The sequence below is a fragment of the Marmota monax genome, unplaced genomic scaffold (assembly GCF_021218885.2).
Source record: "Marmota monax isolate L192 unplaced genomic scaffold, Marmota_monax_Labrador192_F-V1.1 WCK01_AAM20220418_F8-fsc00065, whole genome shotgun sequence".
NCBI classification, from domain to species: domain Eukaryota; kingdom Metazoa; phylum Chordata; class Mammalia; order Rodentia; family Sciuridae; genus Marmota; species Marmota monax.
The window spans coordinates 4,071,722-4,096,275 of NW_026694038.1; the positions used below are offsets into that span (position 1 = coordinate 4,071,722).

The window sequence follows — 24,554 nt, forward strand, 5'->3', positions numbered from 1 at the left end:
CAGGGACAATTCTAAGGCAGCTGCTCAATGAATCAGAAATTTCAGAGATTTAAAATTATTCCTGGTGCCTTCAAAGCTTTGCAAGTGATGTTTTTTAGTATAAATGGTGGATTTTAAACTATAGAATGAGCTTTTAAACTTCTAAGATCATGCACTCATATGCTGAACCCTCACAGGTTTTAGAGATTATTCTGGAAACCTCTTTCTGTCTCACATTTTTCTGTGTAATCTTGTAGTTTAGTAAGTTTTTATATTTTTAGTTTCCACCATTTTATTTATTTTTTATTGGGGGGGTACCGGGATTGAAATCAGGGGCACTCAGCCACTGAGCCACATCCTCAGCCCTATTTTGTATTTTATTTAGAAGCAGGGTCTCACTGAGTTGCTTAGCACCTCACTGTTGCTGAGGCTGGGTTTGAACTCCTGCTTCAGTCTCCCAAGCCACTGGGATTAAAGGCATGCACCACCACACCCAGCTGTTTCCACCATTTTAATGTTGAGTTTTCTATTAAGATTTTTTTTTTTTTAGTCTTTCAATAAAGTTCGTAAAGAATAGACTGTAAACATAAAATGGGATCTTTTGTGTCAGGGTGACTCTTGCCTGTGGACTAGAAGCCAATCTGAGATGGGAGATTTGAGATTTGTAGTATTAATCACTAAATGATTCTTAGTTATAAAGTACTATATTATTTAGTTCAACTCTTCTTATCAATATTTTTAACAGAATTAAAAAGTGCTGCATTATCTGTTGATAATAATACATATCTATAAATCATGAATTCACAGTGATAATTTGAAAGAGTAATAACTTGATGTTTATGATGCAGCTCATTAAGTTTTAATGGAAATATATTTTTACTTCACCACATTACTCACAACTTTAATCTCACATGACTAAATCACAAACAGATTTTTATAGAACTAAATTCACGTGCTTGGAAGTGTACCATAATAGTAGGTGTGTAAAATGTTTATGTGATTATATGAAATTATCTCAATTGTAAATTTTGATCTAAGTAACATTTTCTGTACCCATTACACTTATTTAGGCATCAGTGTTTTTGTCAGTCTCTAGGAAATGTGAGTAAATTTTGTGTTTGCTTTAGTTGGTTTTGCTCATCTAGCTTCACAATTTCACCCGCATTTTAAAACATCGAAAATTTTTTTTCCAAAAGATAAGTGAATTTGTGGAAACAGTATGATTATCCTATATGTAGGTATTCACACCTGAATAAAGTTGTAGTTACATTTCTATTTAGAACCTTAGTTTGAAACGTGAGCGAAACTTTTTACCATGTCTAAACATACAGCTACAGATCAAATGTCAATTTTCTAGTACTAGTAATTTATTAAATTATTAATATAAGTATTTGTTTATAGAAATCTTTCTTCAGATAATGAAGTCATTATGTTCCCTTACTAACAAAATGGCTTTAGCATTTGGAGAAGCAAGTAATATTCTTAAGGACCAAACTTAAAGTTATACATTATGTTTCAAGAATATATAGTTTGTTTAGAACTGTAGATTACAGTCATTTGGACATTCTTACCTTCTGTCATAGTTTTTCCTATACCCAATTATGTGCAGGATATAATATGTTCATACTAGTTCCTTTTGAATGTTATGTAATCTCAATTTAACTATATGAGATTTGGAATAAATTCCATGTAGTTGCTCAACCTTCAATATATTTTTGATGACCAAGTACATAAATAATAAGTTCTAAGCCAGTAGTCTTATGTCTAAATACCTTTCTTTCCCCTAAAAAAACCCATTATAACATGTCATTTTTTTTTTCTGTTTTTAATTTAGATCGGGGGACTGTACAGAAGGTGGTGGTCCTTCCCAATAACACCTCCACCAGTGGCGAGCTCATTCTGGAGGAGCTGGAAGTCTTTAAGGTCTGATCATCACTTCTGTTAATCTCAGAACATGCAAGAAAAATGCAATTCTTTAATCTTACAGCCACTTGAGAGGAAAAAAATATTTTATAAAAGATCAAATAAATGAATGTCATAAATTTTTCAGGGTAGGAAAACATCAGATAAAATGAGAAATATAGAACAAATATTTTTGTGAAGTATTTTCTTACACTTCAAGTTATCTTAACATAGAAGGATTCTTTTTTTTTTTTTTTTTTCCCCAGCTGTCATCACAACTAGAAGAATTTTGGTCATCATTATTTTTAAAAAATGAGTTCTTGTGGTCAAGGTCTACAAGGCTTGGCCATGAAAGAGCTTTTATCATTTTCTTCACAAGCCACTGAAACACAAATGCTTTCACATTATTGATTGTTAGATAAACTTTCTCGTATTTTTGTGACCAGTAAGTTCAAGAAAAACTGCTTTTTCTCTTGATTTATTGCTTTTAATTCAAATGTCACTCTTTTTTAAACATTGTTGCACTTTGCTTCTTAATGTTCTATCATCTGAATTTGAGATTTTATTGTTTTATTCTAGTTTTCCTTGAACTTGGGATTTAAAAAAAGTAGAAGAATAACAGAAAAAAAAAAAAGGAAAGGTACATAGGGGGAAGTATAGTTCTTTAAGATCTCACCTGGTTGGGGGAAAGGACCTTGTTCTGTTCTTTTTTATCTTTGGACCTGGCTAGCCCTTTTCTCCTTATGGTATCAGCCATTGGAGTTAAAGTGGTCTTTCTTATCTATATTTGGAAAGGTGGGAAAAGAACAGAAGAAGGATTCATTAGAATAGCAAAGCAACTGTGGAGTGGATTCAATCCTGCTGCAGACCTTTATTTCAGCTAAACCAACTAAGAAACAAAGGCTCAGGAAATCAAAAAGATCACAGTCAACCTATGACTGAGTAGAAGCAGCCCTTCAGAAATCTGAGAAGCAAAATATTCCTAATCTAATGAATTGCGTGGCTGGGTTGAGTGAGTTTTAGAAAGTCATGACTCATTGGTACACATGCCCATGGTCACTAAAAATGCTGAATTGTAAGTATATAAATGGTTAAGATATAATGCTTAGATTTTGCTAATGTTAGGTTTTGCTAATAAATTTTTAAAATAAAGAAATACAAAAAAAAAAAAAGAATCAAGTGAAATGAAGATGTGAGAAACTCTGCCAGATTTCTCGGCATGTTATGAAATTTAGAGTTTAATGCCCGGCTCTTTGGCATTGGATTCTTCAGGTAACTATATTAAAATTGTACTCATAAAATAATATCACCTGTATCTGTTCAGTTTTTCCAAATTGATTGTTTCACTAGATTAACCCAAGTTGCATTATGTAGACAGTTTTGTCTTTTTGTCTCATACAATGTAGTAGAGACAACTTGACTAGCCAATATAATATAATGTACCCTACTCTGGAGTTTTCTGAAGATAACATAGATGCCATATTGTTGCACTTAATTTAAAACACTTAAATGTCTTGTATTTAATCAGTAAATGTTAATTGAGTTTAACACAAACCCAAACATATCTGTATGGAAAAGTCTTAAAGAAATGTGAGTGATTCTATCAAGTGAGAAGTACTTATGGTCTGTTATGTGAATTATGCTGTTGTTATCATCAGGAAGAATAAACTCTCAGGGGAAAATCAGAATCAGTCAGAATGCATGTGGGGGACATCAGCCCAAGAGAGCCACTAAAACATATTTGAACTTTCATACTGACACGTGTGCCGGTGATTCATATGGCTAAATCAAGAGATACAGTTACCAAATACACTAACTGTCATCAAAATGGTGTTCTTGTCACATTTTCTTGATGGAGGTAAAAATAATTGGGTTTTGTGATATACCATTTGGGGTATGTAAGGAAATAATGTTATTTAAATTGAAAAAACAAATCCTAAGTCTAATGGTCACACTGATATACTGCAGAAACATCAATGTAACTTTTAAAAACCTGATACTTTGTTTTTATATGATGAAGAATCATAATCTTTTATTTTTATTATTATTGTTTTTTAGAAGTAGAATTTGATGATTTTTTTATTAGTTACACATGACAGTACAATGATCTTGACATTTCATACATTTGAATCAAATGGGGTATAATTTCTCATTTTTCTGATTGTACAGGTTGCAGAATCACATTGGTCATACAGTCACCTATATACATACAGCAATAATAATGTCTATTTTATTCTGCTGCCCTACCTATCCCCTCTTCTCCTCCCCTCCCCTCCCATCATTTCTCTCTACCCATTCTAATGTGACACACTTTTTTTCCCCCTCACATCATCATACTTGTATTCTGTATAACGATGAGGGTCTCCTTCCATCTTCCGTGCAATTTCCCTTCTTCCTTCTTTTCCCTCCCACCTCTCTTCCCTATTTAGTGGTAATCTTCTTCTCATGTTCTTCCTCCCTATCCCATTTTGAGTCACCCCCTTTATATCAGAGAAGACATTCAGCATTTGTTTTTTAGGGATTGACTAACTTCACTTAGCATAATCTGCTCTAATGCCATCCATTTCCCTGCAAATGCCGTGATCTTGTTATTTTTTAGTGCTGAGTAATATTCCATTGTGTATAAATGCCACATTTTTTAATCCATTCATCTATTGAAAGGCATCTAGGTTGGTTCCACAGTCTAGCTATTGTGAATTGTGCTGCTATAAACATTGATGTGGCTGTGTCCCTGTAGTATGCTCTTTTTAGGTCTTTTGGGTATAGTCCAAGAAGGGGAATAGCTGGGTCAAATGGTGGTTCCATTCCCAGCTTTCCAAGGAATCTCCATACTGCTTTCCAAATTGGCTACACCAATTTGCAGTCCCACCAGCAATGTACAAGAGTACCCTTTTCCCCACATTCTTGCCAGCACTTGTTGTTGTTTGACTTCATAATGGCTGCCATTCTTAAAGGAGTGAGATGGTATCTTAGAGTAGTTTTAATTTGCATTTCTTTGATTGCTAGAGAAGGTGAGCATTTTTTCATGTATTTGTTGATTGATTGTATATCTTCTTCTGAGAAGTATCTGTTCAGGTCCTTGGTTCATTTGTTGATTGGGTTGTTTATTTTTTGTTGTTTAACTTTTTGAGTTCTTTGTATACTCTAGACATTAGAGCTCTATCTGATGTGGGAGGGGTAAAAATTTGTTCCCAGGATGTAGGCTCCCTATTTACCTCACATATTATTTCTCTTGCTGAGAAAAAACTTTTTAGTTTGAAATTGTCCCATTTGTTGATTCTTGGTTTTAACTCTTGTGCTATAGGTGTCTTAGTAAGGAATTTGGGGACTGCCCCCACATGATGGAGATTAGGGCCAACTTATTTTAATACTTTTTTTTTTAATTTAAACTTCTCCGTATTTTCTGAAAATCAGTTTCGGTTCCCTAAGCTTAAGTTTAAGGTATGACTATTAGTAGTTGCCTACATGGCTATAAGCAGCAACCCTTTGTGGTGTGTGTGTGTGTGTGTGTGTGTGTTTATAAAGGACAATCAAAGATTAATGCAATTGAGAGTTAAAGATGTCACTATTACTTTTTCTAAGTGTTTGTAAATGCTTGTAACTCCAGGAAGCACAAAAATTTGGGTTACTTTAGATTTTGAGAGCTTGCAACCATTTAAATTACCCAAATAAATCTTTAAGGTCTCCATCAGGTTATGAGAAATTTAACTTTAAGTTTAAAAGGACTAATAATGTTTATTAAGTAAAGTTATGAATAGAGTGACATTCAAAAGACTTACTATTTCAGAAAATTCTTATGTTCTTTCACTCATTCACACTTACCAAAAGAAACTCTTTGCTAACAACATTCCTTTGTTTTCAACAATGAGAATTAATTAGTATGGTTCAGCCTAATACATCTTTCCAAAACACTTTTGGCAGGCAAACAATAGTGTCTTATGCAGGGTACTATGGAGAAGTCAGATGAGGTGCACAGCCTCCCCACCCATGTACCCAGATCCAATTCATATGCAATGTTTCAAGATACACTTTTCTTGATTACCTCAAGTTTTTCAAACTTTTCCATTTTCTAATGCCTATAATGATAAATGTGTTATAATTACTATTTTTTTTTTACAATTTAGGCATGCATTATATGACAAAGCCATTTCTAGTCCCAAAAGAGAAATGTACTTTATTGAAAAATATATACATGTAGTGAAAAATAATGAGATTTTTGAGTTTTTATGAAAAATTTAATGTAAATGTGTTTTAAGGATCACATGAGAAACTAACATGATGTTTTCTATTCTTTTAGAATCATGTTCCCATAACAACAATGAAAATCTCATCCAAAAAGGTAAAAAAATAAATCAGTTTGGTGTTGTTTGCATACTAAGCTATTTTGCCATTATGAAAAATACATTTTATAATTCCTGAGAAACTAGTTTTACTATTAACAAAATAAATGATACTAGTTAAAGTATATCATAAAATCACCTTTATTTTGATGTGGAATTTAAAAGGGTTATTTTTATGGAAATTTACAATCTGTGATTGTAAGACTGAATTTGTTTATTTTTGTATAAAAGTTCATCAGAGCAGAACATATGTACAGAAAGATAGTCCAACATTTTGTATATCTTATATTCTCAAATATTACAGTGTGTAAAGCCAACTAAAATAAAAAATAATCTTTTTGAAGGAAGAACTTAGCATAATGTTTGAGCTACTATAATATCACAGCATTCTCAGGGGCTTGGAATGAGTAATCAGTCCACTTTTGAGTGCCTACTGCTGTCACATGCTTGAAATGTGCAGTGCATTCTCTAAGGGTTATTTTTAAGGAAATATTATTTCCTAGGGCTTATACATGTCTAAAAAAATTGAATGTCTCAAAACTAAGGTCTCAGGATTATAGGAAGAAATGTTTGACTATGGTTATCAGAAATCTTCTAATTAATTTGTTTTTTCCTTCAGAGGCAAACATATGGTGATCTACATGTACAAAATACACACCTGTGTAGCACCCAAAGTTGTTATTGTAAAAGTTCTAAGAGGGCAGAATAGTGTGGTCAGAATGGAATAAGTTTCAGAGTGGAGTTGTGATGCTTTGGAATCCCAAGCTGACTGTAAATTTTGGACAAATCATTTAATTTCTCTGTCCTAGGTTTCTACATCTGTAAGGTAATGCCTTACTCCACAAAGGATTTGATTTATATAAATTGTCCAAAATAATGTGAGTCCTCAGCAAATGCTATCTGTCAAAGCCTGCGACTTATTTTTCTTGGAATCCAGAATAAAGATTTTATGTGTTTGCACAACTGATTACATAATTTTAGTGGTCTTTGCCACATTTGGTCTGTTAGAGATGATGGAGTATTGCATAGTTAGTCTTGCATTCTTTTCACTTAACTAAACTTTATGAGAAAAAATAAATAAGGTACAAGGGAGCTAAAGATCTCATCTGTAAAAATGTTTGTGTGGTGCATAGCAAACATTTTCCCAAGTAACAAGAAGCCATTTGTCATTTTGTCTAATGTCCTAGGGTGCTGATCCCAAGTCAGAATTGTCTTTGAAGTCTGCAGGGAACCCCTTTGTTTACAGCAATATAATGCAAAGAGAAAATATAGAAGCAAAATTCAAAATGGATACAAAACCATTTGTGTGGCATCTCAGTCTTACATGAAATTACAGGTTTCAACTTATTTGTAGTTCTCATAGTACATTGGTTTCCAATGTCTTATATTGTAGATAGTTGAAAACATCTCATTACAACAGTTAGATACAAGGCAGGGGTGCTTATTTGACTTTTTAGAATTCATTTGCATAACAGCTTACTGCATTATTTATTCAAGTGAGAAGACTGAAAATGTGAAGGACATTTTATATATGTTTAAATACCATGAATTTGCTACCTTTCCTGATAGTCAATCTATTTCATTATTCATTTTATGACATTATTTTCAATTATTTTTGTACTTCAAATAACAGAAAATAATTGGATTAATAAAAAGTGAATTATCTAGGATGAAACTATGTGCATTCTTTTCTTAGCTAAACTAATGTGCTTTAAACATTTTAATGAAGCTGGTACATTCACTATATAATTAATTTACTCAATAAACATTTGTTTCAAATGTTCGTGGACAGATGTTTATTGTTAAAATATCCAGTTATGTTCTTGTAATTTGAACATTTAAATGGCAATCAATCAATTTTAGCACAATTTCAAAAAAATCAATCTATCTGAATAAAATAATTATATTAGATATAATAGAATGAGGTATAATTTAAATGATTTAGTAGAATTGAAAATTTCTGTTGATTTGTATTTTCCTGCTACTACAATTAATTAACATTCATTGAACACTTACAAGAGACAAACTGTTCCAAACATTTTATGTGTTGGGAGCCCCTACAACATTTATGTCTTGCAAAAACTATGGGCCAAGTACTGGATTATCCCAATTTCAACAATAAGAAAACTGCGATTCAGAAAAGTTACATAGTGTGTTTGTGGCTGAGCTGAGATTGGGACCCAGGGAGTCTGCCCTACAGAGCTTTTAGAGCCTGGTCAACCAATACGTTCAATTCTTAAAAGTGTATGTATATATGGGAGATGCTCCCTTACATCTACATCTGTTCAAGTTCCAGCTTAGAGATTCTGTGCTGACTTGAATTATATTCTATCTGTCATTTGGAAAAGAAGGAGTGTCACTTAGATGCTCTTTCCATCGACTTCTGAGAACATTTTTATGCACAGATAAAGGCACTGGAGTTGTACGCTCTTGACACCCCACAAATGAGGGAGGATAAAATATTTATTCAAATTTCCCTGAGGTGAGGTAGGTTACTGGGTCATGCAGAAAGTCTAAGATATGTTTAAATGTAAATGCTGACATTCTCCCAAATAATTTTAAAATAGTTTTAATGAGTACTGTGGTACTTTTGAAGACATTTTTCTTCATTCCATCTAATATTTACTATCTGCTATTTTTCTTCTAAACTTTAAATGTCCTTTATTTTTTTTTATTTTCTGTTAAAGTACCCTTTCTTTTAAACCGGACATTTAAAAATTTTCGAAGTAATGTGTTGCCAGACTTGAAAAATGAGAATACTTCCTTGTGCTTTGCTGAGAGCATTCAGAGAAAAGAAAACACTGTAATTTAAATCTACAATATGTTAGCTCACATCTGAGTGAACAATGAATCCCAATGTCTAAAATACATTACCGTTGTACATGGTGCTCTGAGCTTTTCTTTTTTAAGCAGGAAAGTGGTAATGGTATAGGCATATTAACATAAGAAAATTCTATTTATTTTGGCTTATATCCTTCTGTGCTTTGCTTCTCATTTTTAGTCTGTTTCTAAATGAATGCAAGGGTTTCTGGGCATACATTATAATGTATTCCTGCTGAAAGTCTTCTAACTTCCACATCTGAAATAAATCACCATCATTCCTCTTACAGCAACAATTGTACGTGAGCTCCAATGAAGGGATTTCCCAAGTGTCCTTGCATCGCTGCCACATCTATGGGACAGCCTGTGCTGACTGCTGTCTGGCAAGGGACCCCTACTGTGCCTGGGATGGCCACTCTTGCTCTAGATTCTACCCAACTGGGAAGCGGTGAGCACCTAACATTCAACTTAAAATCGATGTCACCAAGAGTACAGAAGTGCTCCATGTTGTTAGAACCACTTGTATTGCTGTTTTCTTAAAAAATGACACTAAGAACAGCAGCTATGTTCAGCACCACAAATGGTGTTTAAATGAAGAAAATCCCATGCTTTAATAACTTGAGATTCTCCTTCAAATCTCCTCTGCAAATGTCATCTCCCCAGGACCCATCAAATAGTTCAGAAAGTACTTATTTTTAATTTTAATTGATATCTTCCTTTGTCCTATATGTTTCAGTATATCCTTTAATCATAGGGTTTCCCTACATCCCCTAATTACCTTAAAATCAAATGTTTGTTCTCTAAGAAACATAAATTAATTGGATTAATGAAAAACATATATTATAAAAAATGAAACGAGTCATGTTCTTTAAGCTCCAGAACATTGTGCCAGCAAAGTACCCTGATTTGCTTTATAAACCTTGATAACCATGCTCTTCCCCTTTGAGTAGTGAATGCATGACTACTGATTAGATTAAGAGAGAAAAGCATTAGCAGATACCTTTAATCTGGGGAAGACATAAGCAAGAAACAATGCATCAATTTGCATCAAGTTGGAAGGGACTGACTACCAGTTGATAAATAGATAATATAACAAAGAACAAGCAGATTTCAGGACCAGCCAAGGTAACAGCTATTTTCAACCATCCTGTGATATGAATTCCAATAGATGATAGGGACAAGAAGGAACAAATAACAAGAGGGAACAAATAACACCAATCACAAATACCAATGATCTTTTGAGTAAAGCGCAGGAGTGATGGTGTTTTATGGCTCTAATTCCTTGTAACAAATAAATTCCTATATGGATAGATTAAAATAACACTATGGAAGTACTTTCATATATCAAGAGTAGTTTGCTCCTTTTCACTAGTTCAACAAATATTTATCACTGGACAAATATTTTTCAAATATGTTTCTAGAAGTTGGGCATGTAACATGCAAAAAAAGCAACACAAAGACAAAAAATCTTTGAGTTCAGGTATAAAATATTCCAAAGGGAGAAAACAGACAACAAATGAATAAATAAAAACTTCTAATCTATCAAATAAGAATAAAGTCTAAGTATTTAAAAAGGCAGAGAAGGTAGGTAGAACATATGAGAAGCAGTGGTTTGGGACATTAGTGGGTAGCCAGGTAGGGTCTCACTGGGGTCATAGTCCTTGGACAAGACTTGAACACAGTGAGGATTGGCCCTGAGGCCTTATCTGAAAGAATAATGTTCCAGGAGTATACCGCGATTGTAAGAGGAACAGCACCAAAACTAAGGAGACTACCCTGAAATGAGAAAAAGGAATTAGGAAATGAGTCATGATACAAGATGATGGAGGACTTTATAAGTAGTTGAAAGGATTTCATTTATAATGAAACGTAAAATGTCAGGGTATTTGAGCACATAATGATATTATTTGAATTATGGTTTATAAATGTCACTGGATGGGTTTGAATTGAATGGGAGCCCTGAAACAGGAAGAGATGGGGATGGGGAATGGGAGTGCAAGCTGGAAAATAGGAAGCTACTGTATTTACCCAGGTGCAATAGAACGGTGCCTTGGATAGGGATGATAGAGTGATAGCTGGTAAAATTGGTCTGACTTTATATCCTCAGAGAATCTGTAAATGTATTAGATATGGGAGGTTAGAAAATAAAGGAGTCAAAAACAATCCAAGTTCTCAGAACTGAGCATAAGGACATATGTAGGTGTCATTTCCTGAGAAAGGGGAGACTATGAGAGGAGCAGGTTTGTGGGGAGAAAGATGCTGTAAGTTAATGGTGTCCATCACACACTCAAGGGATGTTGAGTGGGTATTTAGAAACATGAATCTGGCACTGTGTAGTGGCCCAACCTGGATCATTTGAGAGTCTTCTGTGTTTGAAAGCAGCGATATAAAGAGAAAGCCCACTCTTTAAACCACAGTCTGTCATATCTCTGTTCAAAGACTTTATGTTCCTCTGTCATTTTAGGACATATTCATTAGATCGGTAACTTCTTTTGATTTCTGAATCAAATTCCAGGACCTCATTATCAGGCAATCTTTTATACCTACACTAGGCTGGAGAGACAGTACCTGGACACAAAATATGAGGGAAGCAAATTCCAAATGTAATCTCAAATTTAAAAATGGCCACTTTTCTGTTGGTATTTTTCAATCATATATGCTTTGCACTCCCAAATATAATAGCAATGATATTTTAAACTTATCACCATAACTAAGCACTCTAAAGGCAACAAATTTCTCTTGGTAAGGAACTCTAATAATTGACATCTTAAACTCCTGGAATGCAAACTTCAGTCTGTCTCTTTGGTGCTGAAGAAAGCTGAAGCATTGCCCTTTCCAAGGAAGATTGTTGTGAGGACTGTAAGTTGAATCTTACCATAGTCCTGCACATGTCATGTGAAGGAAATAGATCAGCACTTCTCTCCTGCAAAGACATTTCTTTTGACCGGCAACTGTTTTTATTTAGCAAACAGAATATTTCTCAAGTAAAATTTCACACCATGTATGGATTATAACTTCTGTTTCAGTTTTTTTTTTTGTATTTTAGAAATTTCTATGAAATATATTCATATATTCTTTCACCTGTTTCAACCTGTTATTTTTCTGAGACGGATAAACACTGACTACAAATTGTCCTCCTACCATCACAAATTATGAACTCAATCATGTCTTTTTGAAAAGCAAAGAACTGAAGCTATCTTACATTCTTACTGTTCCAGTATTATAGTTGGTATTAAGCCATGTGTCATGGGATAAGAAAGCAATAATCACTTAAAGAACTATCTAGATCTCTCTGGCAGTGTCTTAATTCTATTATAAAGAGCCCAGAAAATTCAATCAATATATGCATATTAACATTTTTCTGTCTAACCTGTAACATCTTAAATATTTGTGCATTTGTATCAAATATTTCACTTGAGTGTCTAATATTATTTACTCTGATTTCAGATATATCATTAGAAAATTTAAGATACAATTACCAACTCAATCTTCAAGTAAATATCTTTTCTATACAAGAAGAGAATTATTTCATTGTTTATCCAAATAAATTGACTATAATGACTCATGCCGATCACATCATATAAGTCAAGCCATGATAGTGTTTTCTGTTTGGAATTTGAAACTGTAAATTCAGATTATTCAGCTTGAGAGTTTATATACTCTCAATGAGTAACCCATTACATAGTGGTGATCACAGAACAATAAATTTAAAGATTGTGAATGCCATTATTTGTCTAGAAGACTAAAAATGACCAGGTCAGCCACAAGAACCTCCAGTGGTGTTCATATGATCACTTTCAAGTGGGCTGGTAGTAAATAATGTTGCAACTTCAAAATGTATTTTTTTTTAATTTCTAAATTGACTACTTTATTATGTAGCTTTACTTATTATATAAAAATTTCTGACACAAGCAAATCATAAATTACCTTACAGCTTTGATGGAAGTCAAAATGTCATAGCCCAGGCTCTGGGTCAGGCCCTGTGTTGGGTGATGGGAGTGCACATGGAATAAGGGACATATCTCTAGCCAGGAAGCAGAGAGTTGGATGGGGCCAGGCTTGCTCCTTATAAGAACTTCATCACATGAAATATAGGGGTTGCAGGAGAACTACATGATCTAAGGACTAATACTAGGCCCCACCTCTCAAATATTCCACAAAACCTCCCTATTCTACTATTCTTTTTTTTTAAATTTTTTATTGTTGACTGTTTAAAACATTACATAGTTCTTGATATATCATATTTCACACTTTGATTCAAGTGGGTTATGAGCTCCCATTTTTACCCCATATACAGATTGCAAAGCAGTAAAACTGCACATGAGTTATATTTATTGCCATAAGAGTTCCTAACACTACCATTATTTTATGTGTATGTCTATATAGAAATATAAAATTGTAGAAGGAATGGGCACCCTTTTTGAGAAAGGAATACTTTAATGATACAAAAGTATATATATATATATATTTCCATAAAGAGATGTATACAATATGTTGAGTACATAAAATATTAACTATTTCTGTAATCTTAAAATGAGGTGTTACATTATTAATGACTTTGAGATAATTTTGCTATGTCAGTTTAATAACTACACTGATTTTAATATTTCTGTTCATCTTGCTGAGTATTTTACTTTCGAAGATAAAAATGTTAATAAAGATTAACATATAATCCCATTAAGTGATATTCTCATTCATGCATAATTTTCATCAGTGTCAGGAAGCATTCACACATTTAAAAAGTACCCTTTCTTCTTACTTACGGCAATGTTCTTACCCACAATGCCTTACTCAGGAGATTTCAGTTGTTATATTTTGCTTTTTACAATGTGTAATACAATTGAAACTAGTATACTCAGCGAATCTAAGAATTATGAAATTAAATAATTAAAATGCAAATAACTTAAAACTTTTAAATAGCAACAATTTATGAAGACAATAGCTAAATTTTTAAAATGCTTGAATGAGTAACATGTCACTACTTAATGCAAAGAGTGAACTTTGGGTTCTGGATAAACTTTTTAAAAAACCCATAAAGGATATTTTGGGAACACCTAGGAAAATTTCAATATACAATGTGCATTAGATGATGCTAAATAAATTTTGATATTTTTAGTATTATAATCCTCCACAGGAAGATTACTTAGAAGATATGTGCTAAATTATGTGAAAGTGCAACATGCTACAATTTATTTTCTATAGGTTTTTATATATGTGCATACACAGCATATGTTTGTATATCAGAGAGAATTAAATTGATGTGGCAAATACAATAATATGTGAATCTAGGCATCTGAGTATTCATTATACTCATATTTTCAGTGGTTTTTTTTTTTTGGTACAACTGAAATTTTTCAAAATAAAAAAGTTGAGGGAGAGTCTTAGAAAATAAAAAATGTTATTTACCCTTATATTAAATGTTAGTGTTTTATTGCCATATCACTTGTTTGAGAAAAGTTTTAATATATCTTTAAAGTGTTGACCTTTGTAAGAAAAGTATATTATGCCCTTCATAAAAGGAAAATAGCAGTGAGTTTATGCCTTGAAGGAAACATTTTAGAAAATTTTGAATGAATGACCCTAAAATAAAAGTTTATATGCTCAATTATGAAACCTAGTATTAACCCAGATAATGCATATAAAAGAAAACTCATAGCCATTCCACCACAAATGGTAGATGAGGAGGGATAGAATTTATTTAGATTGAAAAGTAAGGATTAGTACTCATCCAAACATTGATGTATTAAATGAGACATATCAGATACCTGCATCAGCTAATCAAGCATTTTTAATAAAATCTAAGGCAATCAAAAGTTTGTAAAATAAAAATGAAATATTTAGAACGTGGTACAATTGCAAAGATAATTTTAAGTCACTTTTGACACATTTCTGCACCTACAGGAGGAGCCGAAGGCAAGATGTGAGACATGGAAATCCACTGACTCAATGCAGAGGATTTAACCTAAAAGGTATTTAAAGTGAACAATGGTCAAACTTGGTAAATAAATCAGTATTTCACATCATATTTCAGTAAGGGGAACAATGCATTAGGTCCAGGCCTTTCATTTTAAGGAAAGTCAGTTCCCATTCATGACAGCAGTTGTTAACAGTGTTCAGAACAATGGCAGTGGAGGTGTGGGTAAATATTGAGGATGATTTGTATCAGAACCTGAGTTTAGTACTTATCTTACTCAGTGTTCAAAAACTATACCAAAGTAGAATCTGTTGTTATCCCTGCTTTATGAAGATTCTGTTCATGTTTCAACTACCACGTGATTATGTTAAATGCTTTGCCTAATTTAATACTATTTGTAAAAGTGCAAAAATACTATAACCCATGTTTTATAATTGAGTAAAACAAAGGAATAGAGAGATGGAGTAACTTGCTTCAGTAGAGGTGAAGTCAGGATTTTACTCCTGTTCCTCTGATTCCAAGGACCATGTTTTCAGCCATTGCATTTAACTGGAGCCATGCTATAGTTTCTGCCCTTTTCCTGTGCTCCTGAATTTTCTCCATCCCATACTGAATATGAGTTTTGGGGAGGGACAAGCCTAGTTTTAGTATGGCCTCATAACTCACAGCCTCAGTTTGCTCAGCTGAGAACAAACAAACTGACAACAATGTTGTGATAAGAAAGCCTACAAAGTGATGTTAAGTACGACCTTGGTGTAGGTTATTTCCTGAGCAAACCTTGATTCCCTCACCAACATAGCCTTGATTAACTTTTCTCTCTTTTTCTTGACATTGAACAGAATTGGTAAACACTATATACTTGTTTGCCTGTTAAGTGATCATCACCTCTGTTGGCTGCCATATTTAATCACAATTTTTCAGAGATCAGTATTGAAAAGTGTGCTCTAAATTCTGTTGTGTTCTTTCTTTTCTTTTTGCTCTTCAGCATATCGAAATGCAGCTGAAATTGTTCAGTACGGAGTAAAAAATAACACCACTTTTCTTGAGTGTGCCCCCAAGTCTCCACAGGCATCTATCAAGTGGTTGCTACAGAAAGACAAAGACAGGAGGAAAGAGGTGAGTAATGCAGCCCAGCAGCAATCAATCAGGGCTTTGCAAGAAACATTAAATCAGCATCCCTCAGTGAGATGCAGATCAAGTGAAAAAGGAAAGACATATGAACATCTTTTTATGTCATCTGGATGACAAGTGCCACCTTCTTTAAAATCCTTTGTCCTTAGAATTGATGGATTAATTAGAAAGCCTGTCTTTCTGCCTGCCCACCTCTCTAACACAGTGACTGAAACAAGAGCTTGGACACTAAGACAGTGGTGTTGATGCGAGGAAACATTTTTAAAAGAAGCAAAATGTGTTCAAATCCAGAAGCCAAGTTCTCACACAAATGCACCTTTGTGTGACTCACAAGATAAAAAATGGGCTTTAAAAATAGTTCAGTATTCCCTAACAATGAATTACACTAAACTATAACCTATGGTAAAGAGCACTTTTCTTTTCTGCAGTAATGTTTCCATCGATTTATTATTCATAACTCTTGTGATTCACTCAGGTGATATATGAAATCATTGTTTATGAGACCATTTCCTTTATTTAGTGATATGGAAAAAAAAAGTCCAAATTTTCAAATAAAAGGACACTTACTATAACATTTCACTGATTGAAAAGAACTCTTTTAAAATAGAGGCGTTGTAAAATGGCATACAGTGATATATTGTAAACAATGAATTCCGTAAAACTGATGTCATGTTGTTCTGACAAATGAAAAGAAGAAAAATGTATGTACATAAAAGCTTAGGGTAGTCTAAATTATACCATTGTTAGTGCACCAAAAAGTCTGATGGAGCCAAGGGGAGAATGGAGCCTCCTGCACTGGTGCATATTCTTCTGTTGTGGGGAAATTTACTTGTACATATGAAGTTAATTAAGGCTATGAAAAATGTATGTCCTCACAAGCTATAGAACAGGTATTGCATCTATTTTACTGAAATGCTAGTTTCCATACAGGCATATACTTTGCAGTTTTCAGACTTCCGTATCCAAAAGAGCTATGAGTAGCTTAGTGAATTCTGTATCCTGTATTACTGGAATATTAAACATAGACCAGTTACTGGAATATTAAACATAAGAGGACATTTAATTATCTGAAGATGCTCTAGATGTACTTAAGAGATCCTGCTTTCCCTGGAATTCTATAATAATTACAACTTTTTTAAATTAAAAATTATTTTGAGGTCTATTTTTTGCTGTAAAATGTGTCATCCAATAAGTCTTAGGATTTCTATAGTCTAATTAATATTAAATTATTTTGAATGGATATGGGAGTATAATCATAATTGCCTTGCAAAGTATCCTGGGTTAGAAATCACATGTGTAATGATGATTACCATATAGAAAGAGTTCATAGGCTAGGGCATGAACAGTCCTTCCAGAAAATGCCCTTATGAACATATACAAATTAGGTAACTAATTTTCAAACAAGTATTACCTAAAATGGATAAAAGATTTTTATTTTATTTAATAAAAAGTTCAATAGAATATTATACAAGTGAATATAATTTCTATGATTTAAAATCAATGTGTATATATATTTAATAGTACATTTAATATATACCACAGAAATTAATGATAAAATTTAAAATGGAATGTATGGTTTTAATTTATTTTATTTCAGAATGCTCAAGAATGTGGACTGAAATATTACTATTTTGTTTTATCTTTCAATTGCAAAACAAGAATAGAATAATTTAAGATTTTGATAAAAAGTAATCAATTTAATTAATAATTTAATAATCACGAAACCATTCATAATTTAAGCAGAGCCTAGTTCTACATATATCTAACTTAAATAAACCCTTAAGAACTTATTAAATTATCCTGATTCTTACTATTTCAGGCCAACACATGCTTACTTCTCACATTATTGATGTATAAAAATTGAACTCTTTTCAAGTAACAGAAATGATAAAAGCCCAAGAAGCAAAATTCTAATAGTTCATATTGAAAAGCATAAAGTAAGAACCAAACATCTTCTTCCACTTTAATGCTTATTTCTACTTTTCAGAGTATAAAAGGTTATAAAGAGTAATAGATTCACCCATTTTATTATATATTCCTCCAAATATGCTCTGTAGCCTAAAGTACACACACACACACACACACACACACACACACACTTCAATGTCAATACATGTGGAGCTACCCTGGTTTTTTGTTTGTTTGTTTTTTTACTGAAGAATATTTCATTGGATGAATATACCTGAGTCATTTACTAGTTAGGTTATGTTTTGTTTTGTTTTTCTTTTCAAAAGTAATACATAAACAAATATATGCATATTTGTGAGAATATAGTTTCTAGATAAATCTCTAGAAAATAAATTGCTGCAATAAATATTATGGGCATGTTTTATGGATATTATCATATTGGCCTCAAGAAACGTTTTTCAATTTTGCACATATAAGAAAGACTTTCTTTTCTTTTCATTAATTCTCAAATACATGTCGTCATTGTAAATCATTTTTGAGGCACAATTAAACTTCAAAACGTAATTAATGTCAAAAATTAGTTTCGTATCTCTTTGTAACGATTCTCTCTTTTCTATCTCCATTCTATTTCTATTGTCCACCTTTCATTATTACACTTTTACTTTTGTGATGGTTACATTTTATCCAAAACTATCAGTCTTTGGTTTAAACCTCATTAATAATAAAATATCTATTTTAACAGAATTTTATCATTTAGAAAAATATTTCTCATACATTACCTCTTTGATTTTGGTCAGATATTTTTTCCCTTAGGGAAAGAACATTCCACAGTACATATGGCAAGTAACATCTTGCCATGTTTGTGGTAGATTTTTATGTCTTCATTGATGGAGAACACTATAGCTGGAACTCTTTAAAGAACATGGATTTCAAGCATTTGGCTGATATTTGGTCATTTATCATTTTGCAGCCTAAGCCTAGACAGTAATTAAATATTAACCCATTGATTTTTATTGCCTTTCCTTCCAAAGTAAATCTACCTGGAAGATTTATAAGACAATGTACTTCCAGTTTATTATTAGACATCCAATAGGTAGGAAATTGCAAAAGGTAATGTAAATGTTCAAAATTCTGGTTTTGCTTATGTATTTTTTTATCTAGAACACTGATTCATTGACCAAAGAAGAAGAATCAATTCTTTTTTTTAGTGGCTTCATAATTTCACAAGTAAGTGAGTGTGTCAGTAAAAATGGAAGAAAAGAATTCCATGAAATTAATACTATAATTATCTATGAACTTCATTTTTATAATGTTGTCAGTGATACAGATACCAAAAGCAACCATAATTCTGTACTTGAATGTGATAGAACTGTTTCTATCCAAAGGTAACGTACTTTATTTTTCCAAGATGGATAATACCTTCACCCTCTCTTTAACAGATTGAGTACTTCTATGACAAGATCTATTATGCAAAAAAGACAAGGGAACTGATCACAAATTTGTATCTACTGAGAAGGAAGCTAATTTGTACACAATGTTTTTGCCAAATTTGTGAAAGTCAATTTTTTTTTATGTCAGGCATATCATTTTAGAATATATAGTCTTCAGTGTGTTTGAACTTTCATGTGTTTTTCTCTTAGGTTAAGCTGAATGAGCGTATTATAGCCACTCCACAAGGACTCCTGATCCGCTCTGTTCAAGATTCTGACCAAGGACTGTATCACTGCATTGCAACAGAAAACAGCTTCAAGCAGACCATAGCCAAAATCAACTTCAAAGTTTTAGATTCAGAAATGGTGGCTGTTGTGACAGACAAGTGGTCACCGTGGACCTGGGCCAGCTCTGTGAGGGCTTTACCTTTCCACCCAAAGGACATCATGGGTGCATTCAGCCACTCAGAAATGCAGATGATCAATCAGTACTGCAAAGACACTCGACAGCAACATCAACAGGGGGAAGAATCACAAAAATTGAGAGGAGACTACGGCAAGTTAAAGGCTCTCATCAATAGCCGAAAAAGTAGAAACAGGAGAAATCAATTGCCAGAGTCGTAATGTTTTCATACGTGGGGCTTATGCTTCTAGTAACAAATGCTCTGTCTTCAATGATCAAACTTTGAGCAAAGAATCTTGTTCTTTACCCATGAAAAATTCCTGAGAAAAGGTGATTACTCACTCCTAGAGTGAGTTTTACATGAACTGAAATGAGCATGCATTTCGTGTATGATATTGACTAGCAGTAGACATGTCATGGTCCTCATGGTGCATATAAATATTTAACTTAACCCAGATTTTATTTATATCTTTATTCATCTTTTATTCAAAATCAATGTGGTAGCTACAGAAGTAGAATTGTTACATCTCTCAATTGAATGAGGGTAGTAACACTGGTATTTCTTCCCTACTTTGGGGGTTTAGATTTCTGATTGGCAATGATTTTACATATGAAAATAAATTCTATTTCACAACTTTCACATAGGTAAAGTCATGTAAATGCATGTGACATGACAGAATGCCATCGGAAGAAATGTAAGATAGATAATGTACAGGGAAGAGGGCATCTAAGCATTATTTAAAAACATGAGTGATTCATAAAAAGAAAATGATGAGTTTATGCTTCCAGTGAAATTACTATTTTTTTTTAAGATTGTAAAATTTGTCAGTTGCTGATACTTGTCATTGATCTTGGTTCTTTTGTTTCAGAAAGCTAAAGTGAATAATCTATACCCTAAAGATCTTTGATGGAGTTAAAGCAATGGAACATGTAGGTTTATATTGTTGTCATCTTCCAGACAAAAGTTGTTTGGAAGTTATTTAAGTTATTATAGACTTAAATATAATCTTACATTATTTAATTGATTACTATTTTGGTTCTAATTTTTTATCTGTGTGGCAAATTAAACAATATAAAAAGAAAACATTTTGAAGTATCAAACTTCTCCATGGGGGGTGAAAACCATCAAAAAGGAAAAAAAAAATAAAGTAGAAATTTTCATGTTATCATGAAGAATTTATAACAAATGTGGCTAATTTTCAATTTCAATCATCAAGTTCTATGATTTATTCTCTTTTAAAAAAAAATCTCACATCATACTGATTTTTCAGTCACACCCTATCTTTTATATTCATATGTGTGTGGTGGAGAGGTGCTCATTATGTCAAAAAAGGAAAAAGAGTATAATGTAAACAAAATTAACATTCTTTAAGAAGATCCAAGATTTCTGTCTTCATTCATATTATTTTATTTTCATTTCAAATATTCTTTTAAATAAATGTTAATACATATATTCAATGGCCTTTAAAGGTAATCGTATAAGCTTTTAATGAATAATTATGTTCTAATTGTATGTTTGGATGGTTTCATTAGAATAATTTAAAATGACTTTCTCCAAATTAAAAATTAGATGGCAGAATCATAAGAAATTCCTCATGTTCTCATATTCCTTCAAAAAACACAGCTTTTACCTTTTCATTTCATTTACTTAATTTTTTATGTTACCAGGTAAAAGCAAGAATCGTAACAAATACCTACACAGAATCTACTATAAAAATTATATTTGTAGTTAACAATTCATGAAGAAGCTAATGAAGGCCATTTTGAATATTGAGTAAAACTTTAAGAACTAAGATCAGGGCTGATGGGTATAGCTCAGTTGTACCACATGCTTTGCATGAGCAGAGCCCTAGATTCAGTCCCTAGCACCATCACTGCCACCAAAAAAATATTGTTCAAAAGAGCATGGTCATTGATTTAAGAATATCTTTATTAATTAAGTGTTGGTATATTTTGATATTCTAAAAGGGGGCCTCTAAGTGGCAAAAATAATCATCAAAATGTACAACATAAATGACAACCAACTTCATTCATTTTTAAAGCTATTCTCCCAAACGTGTGTGATTCTTAAATAATCTCTAAAGCAGTTTATTATGCAGATGGTTTGCCTGCTGAAAAGGTTTATATTTATTTTTTTCCACTCTGCACCCAAATAGCAGCACATGTCAATGTAAGGTCAACACCATCCTCTCATCAATGTTTTTATGTACAGAATTAAAGCAGAATTGTTCTCAAATTATAGTTTCTCCTGCTTCACAGAGGCCCAAACTTATACACAATATGGTGTTTAGTTTTATAATATTATTTGTACTATTTAATACCTTCTATTGTGACCATTACTAAATTGTATATACTTTTATTACTTTAAAAAATATGGAAATTCTTCTTGAACAAAGCTCTGGCAAATGTAAAGAAAAATTTCTTTCTCAAAAATAGTGTTAATGTATACTGAATACTGGTGGTTGATTGGTTTTATATGGTGTAGTTTGGTAATTCAATAATTTAGTATTTTTTTCATTTGTATTATATATAAAATTTCCTAGAAATGCACTTTTCTGTTTTCAAATTGTAGGTTTGTGAATAGATTTTAGCATGATGAATCTGTCATTACAGTGAATGTGCATTATGTGTAAGAAAACAAAATGTAGGTATCACATTAAAGTTTAATTGGACATGAAAGAAATCATTTGCTTGGCAAAATAAAACACATTGAATTCCCCCAAGGATGTCTTTAGCTTTTCTTTTTAAATATAGACTTAAATTATTTTTAACATATTAGAATTTACTGAAGTTTTATTATTTTTTAAAGATTTATTTATTAACATCCATTTTTGTGAATGTAATATACATACATACTTTAAAATTTAGGGATTCTAAGCCATACATGTAAATCTCTTCTTGCACCACTAGCCCTCCTTCAAGTCTGAGCTGTAAAGAATCCAATGTCATCATTTCAAAATATTTTATACATATGTAAACAAATACATAATTTTTCCCTCATATTGTACATTAAATGATGTATACAGAGAGTTTTTCAGAGTATGTTGTGTTTACATTTAAATATATATATTTGCATTTAGTTTAGGAGTGCATAGATAGACTACCTGGAATTGAATCCAAACTCACTGTTACTTTAGGAAAGTTTTAAAATTTCTTTCTGCCTTAGTATATTACATGAGTTCATACCTGTAAAGTGTTGGGAGAGAAGATGACATATAGTAAGTAGTCAATAATATCATAATATTTCCTGTTTTAGTTGTATCTTGCTAGTACAGGAAGGAATCTTTCAGTTCAATTCTGTAAGTTGAATGCCTATGACCCAGGCAGAGAACCTGTAGTCAGAGGTCAGGTAATAATTTAGCAGATACAATTAGCCTTCATAAACCATGGTAAGCTGGGGACTCTGTTGACATATTTGAATAACAACCATCACAACTTTCTTTTGTCTACCTCTGGGGTTTCAATCTGTATTAATGTGAGTGAAGAAAAAGAAACAATAATTAAAAGTTGTCTCAATAGATCTTTCAATCTGATATTTCTGCATTATTCCTTATTTCTCAGCATCTCCCTTGCCTATATTTCAAGTTAACCTTAATTTCAAAATAATCTATGAATTTTTAGAACTTTAATGTATTTCGGATGCTTTATACCTCTGATCTAAGTGAAAAATTTTAAGGAAAAAAATGGCAATTTCCTATATCAATTCTGCTAGCTAAAGTCAAGAGAGGCCTTCAAGTTTGTTTTGCAGTCTAGTTAAGTCTGTTAAAAAGCTTAAGCCTAAACAGGAAATAAGCAGAAATGTCTATTTAGCCAGACCTTCATAGAATTCTGTGCATAATGGCAAAGCTGTAGAAAAAATTTTTCCCTTAGAAGTTTATCCTACCATCCTTTTAAATGGCCAGTTTTTGCACAAGAATAAAAACCCCAATGCAAAATGAAAACAAATCCCAACAATTTCTAAGTACAATGCCAATTGAGTAAAGTTCATTGTCAAAGAATTATTTTCTTAAGGGATTTCTGGAATATGTTGCAATTTTTATGTTTTTGCAACAATGTTACCTTCATACTGCAAAGGTAGCAGAAGAGTTAGAAGAAAAAGCTCCAAGATAAAAAATAAAAAAAATAGAAAAAAAAGTAAAAGAAAAATGCAATCTTCCTTCTAGTGACTCTATGTCTATTCACCTCATAAAATTCTCCTTCCCACATTGTTTGAATTGTGTATTTCTCAGGGCTATTACGTTGCCATGTTTGAGTGTTACTTACAGAAAATGCTATTAAAGAATGACATTATAACAAACACATTAAAACTGTTTACTCTATGTAAGCTTACCTCGCTACCCCTAAGAACAAAAGCTTCTATTCCATAAGTGTTTTTTCTCCTCTGAGTTATTCATACAAAAAAAAAGTCATCCAAAGATTTCATGAGATCAAAAGCTAAATTATTTCTGCAAGGCAAAATGGATATATGATGATATTATTATGAAAATAAAAATCATCCCTATTGTTTCTTTGGATATCTTTCAAAATACATATGACCCTTGGCTCATGAGATTAATTTCCTTCCTTCATACTATAATTCTGACATTTTTACATATGGAAAAAAAGTTAACTATATTAATTTTTCTTTCTATTTATTTTGGAAGCAAATTATAATCATTTTTATTTCTCTATGATATCATGGGTAGGTAGACAAGAAATTAGATACTGAAATACCTTCTTTTGAATTA

General features: G+C 32.3%; 1 protein-coding gene across 1 annotated transcript in view; it reads left to right on the forward strand.

Moving 5' to 3' along the window:
• Positions 1-22,550, forward strand: part of Sema3c (semaphorin 3C) — a 161,305-nt gene extending 138,755 nt beyond the window's left edge. The window contains exons 13-18 of the mRNA XM_046464199.2: positions 1,814-1,902; positions 6,179-6,220; positions 9,332-9,489; positions 14,943-15,010; positions 15,941-16,071; positions 19,635-22,550. Of these exons, the coding sequence (XP_046320155.1) occupies positions 1,814-1,902; positions 6,179-6,220; positions 9,332-9,489; positions 14,943-15,010; positions 15,941-16,071; positions 19,635-20,048 (902 nt within the window). The 3' untranslated portion in view covers positions 20,049-22,550. The remainder of the gene's footprint in view (positions 1-1,813; positions 1,903-6,178; positions 6,221-9,331; positions 9,490-14,942; positions 15,011-15,940; positions 16,072-19,634) is intronic.
• The last annotated feature ends 2,004 nt before the right edge of the window (positions 22,551-24,554 follow it).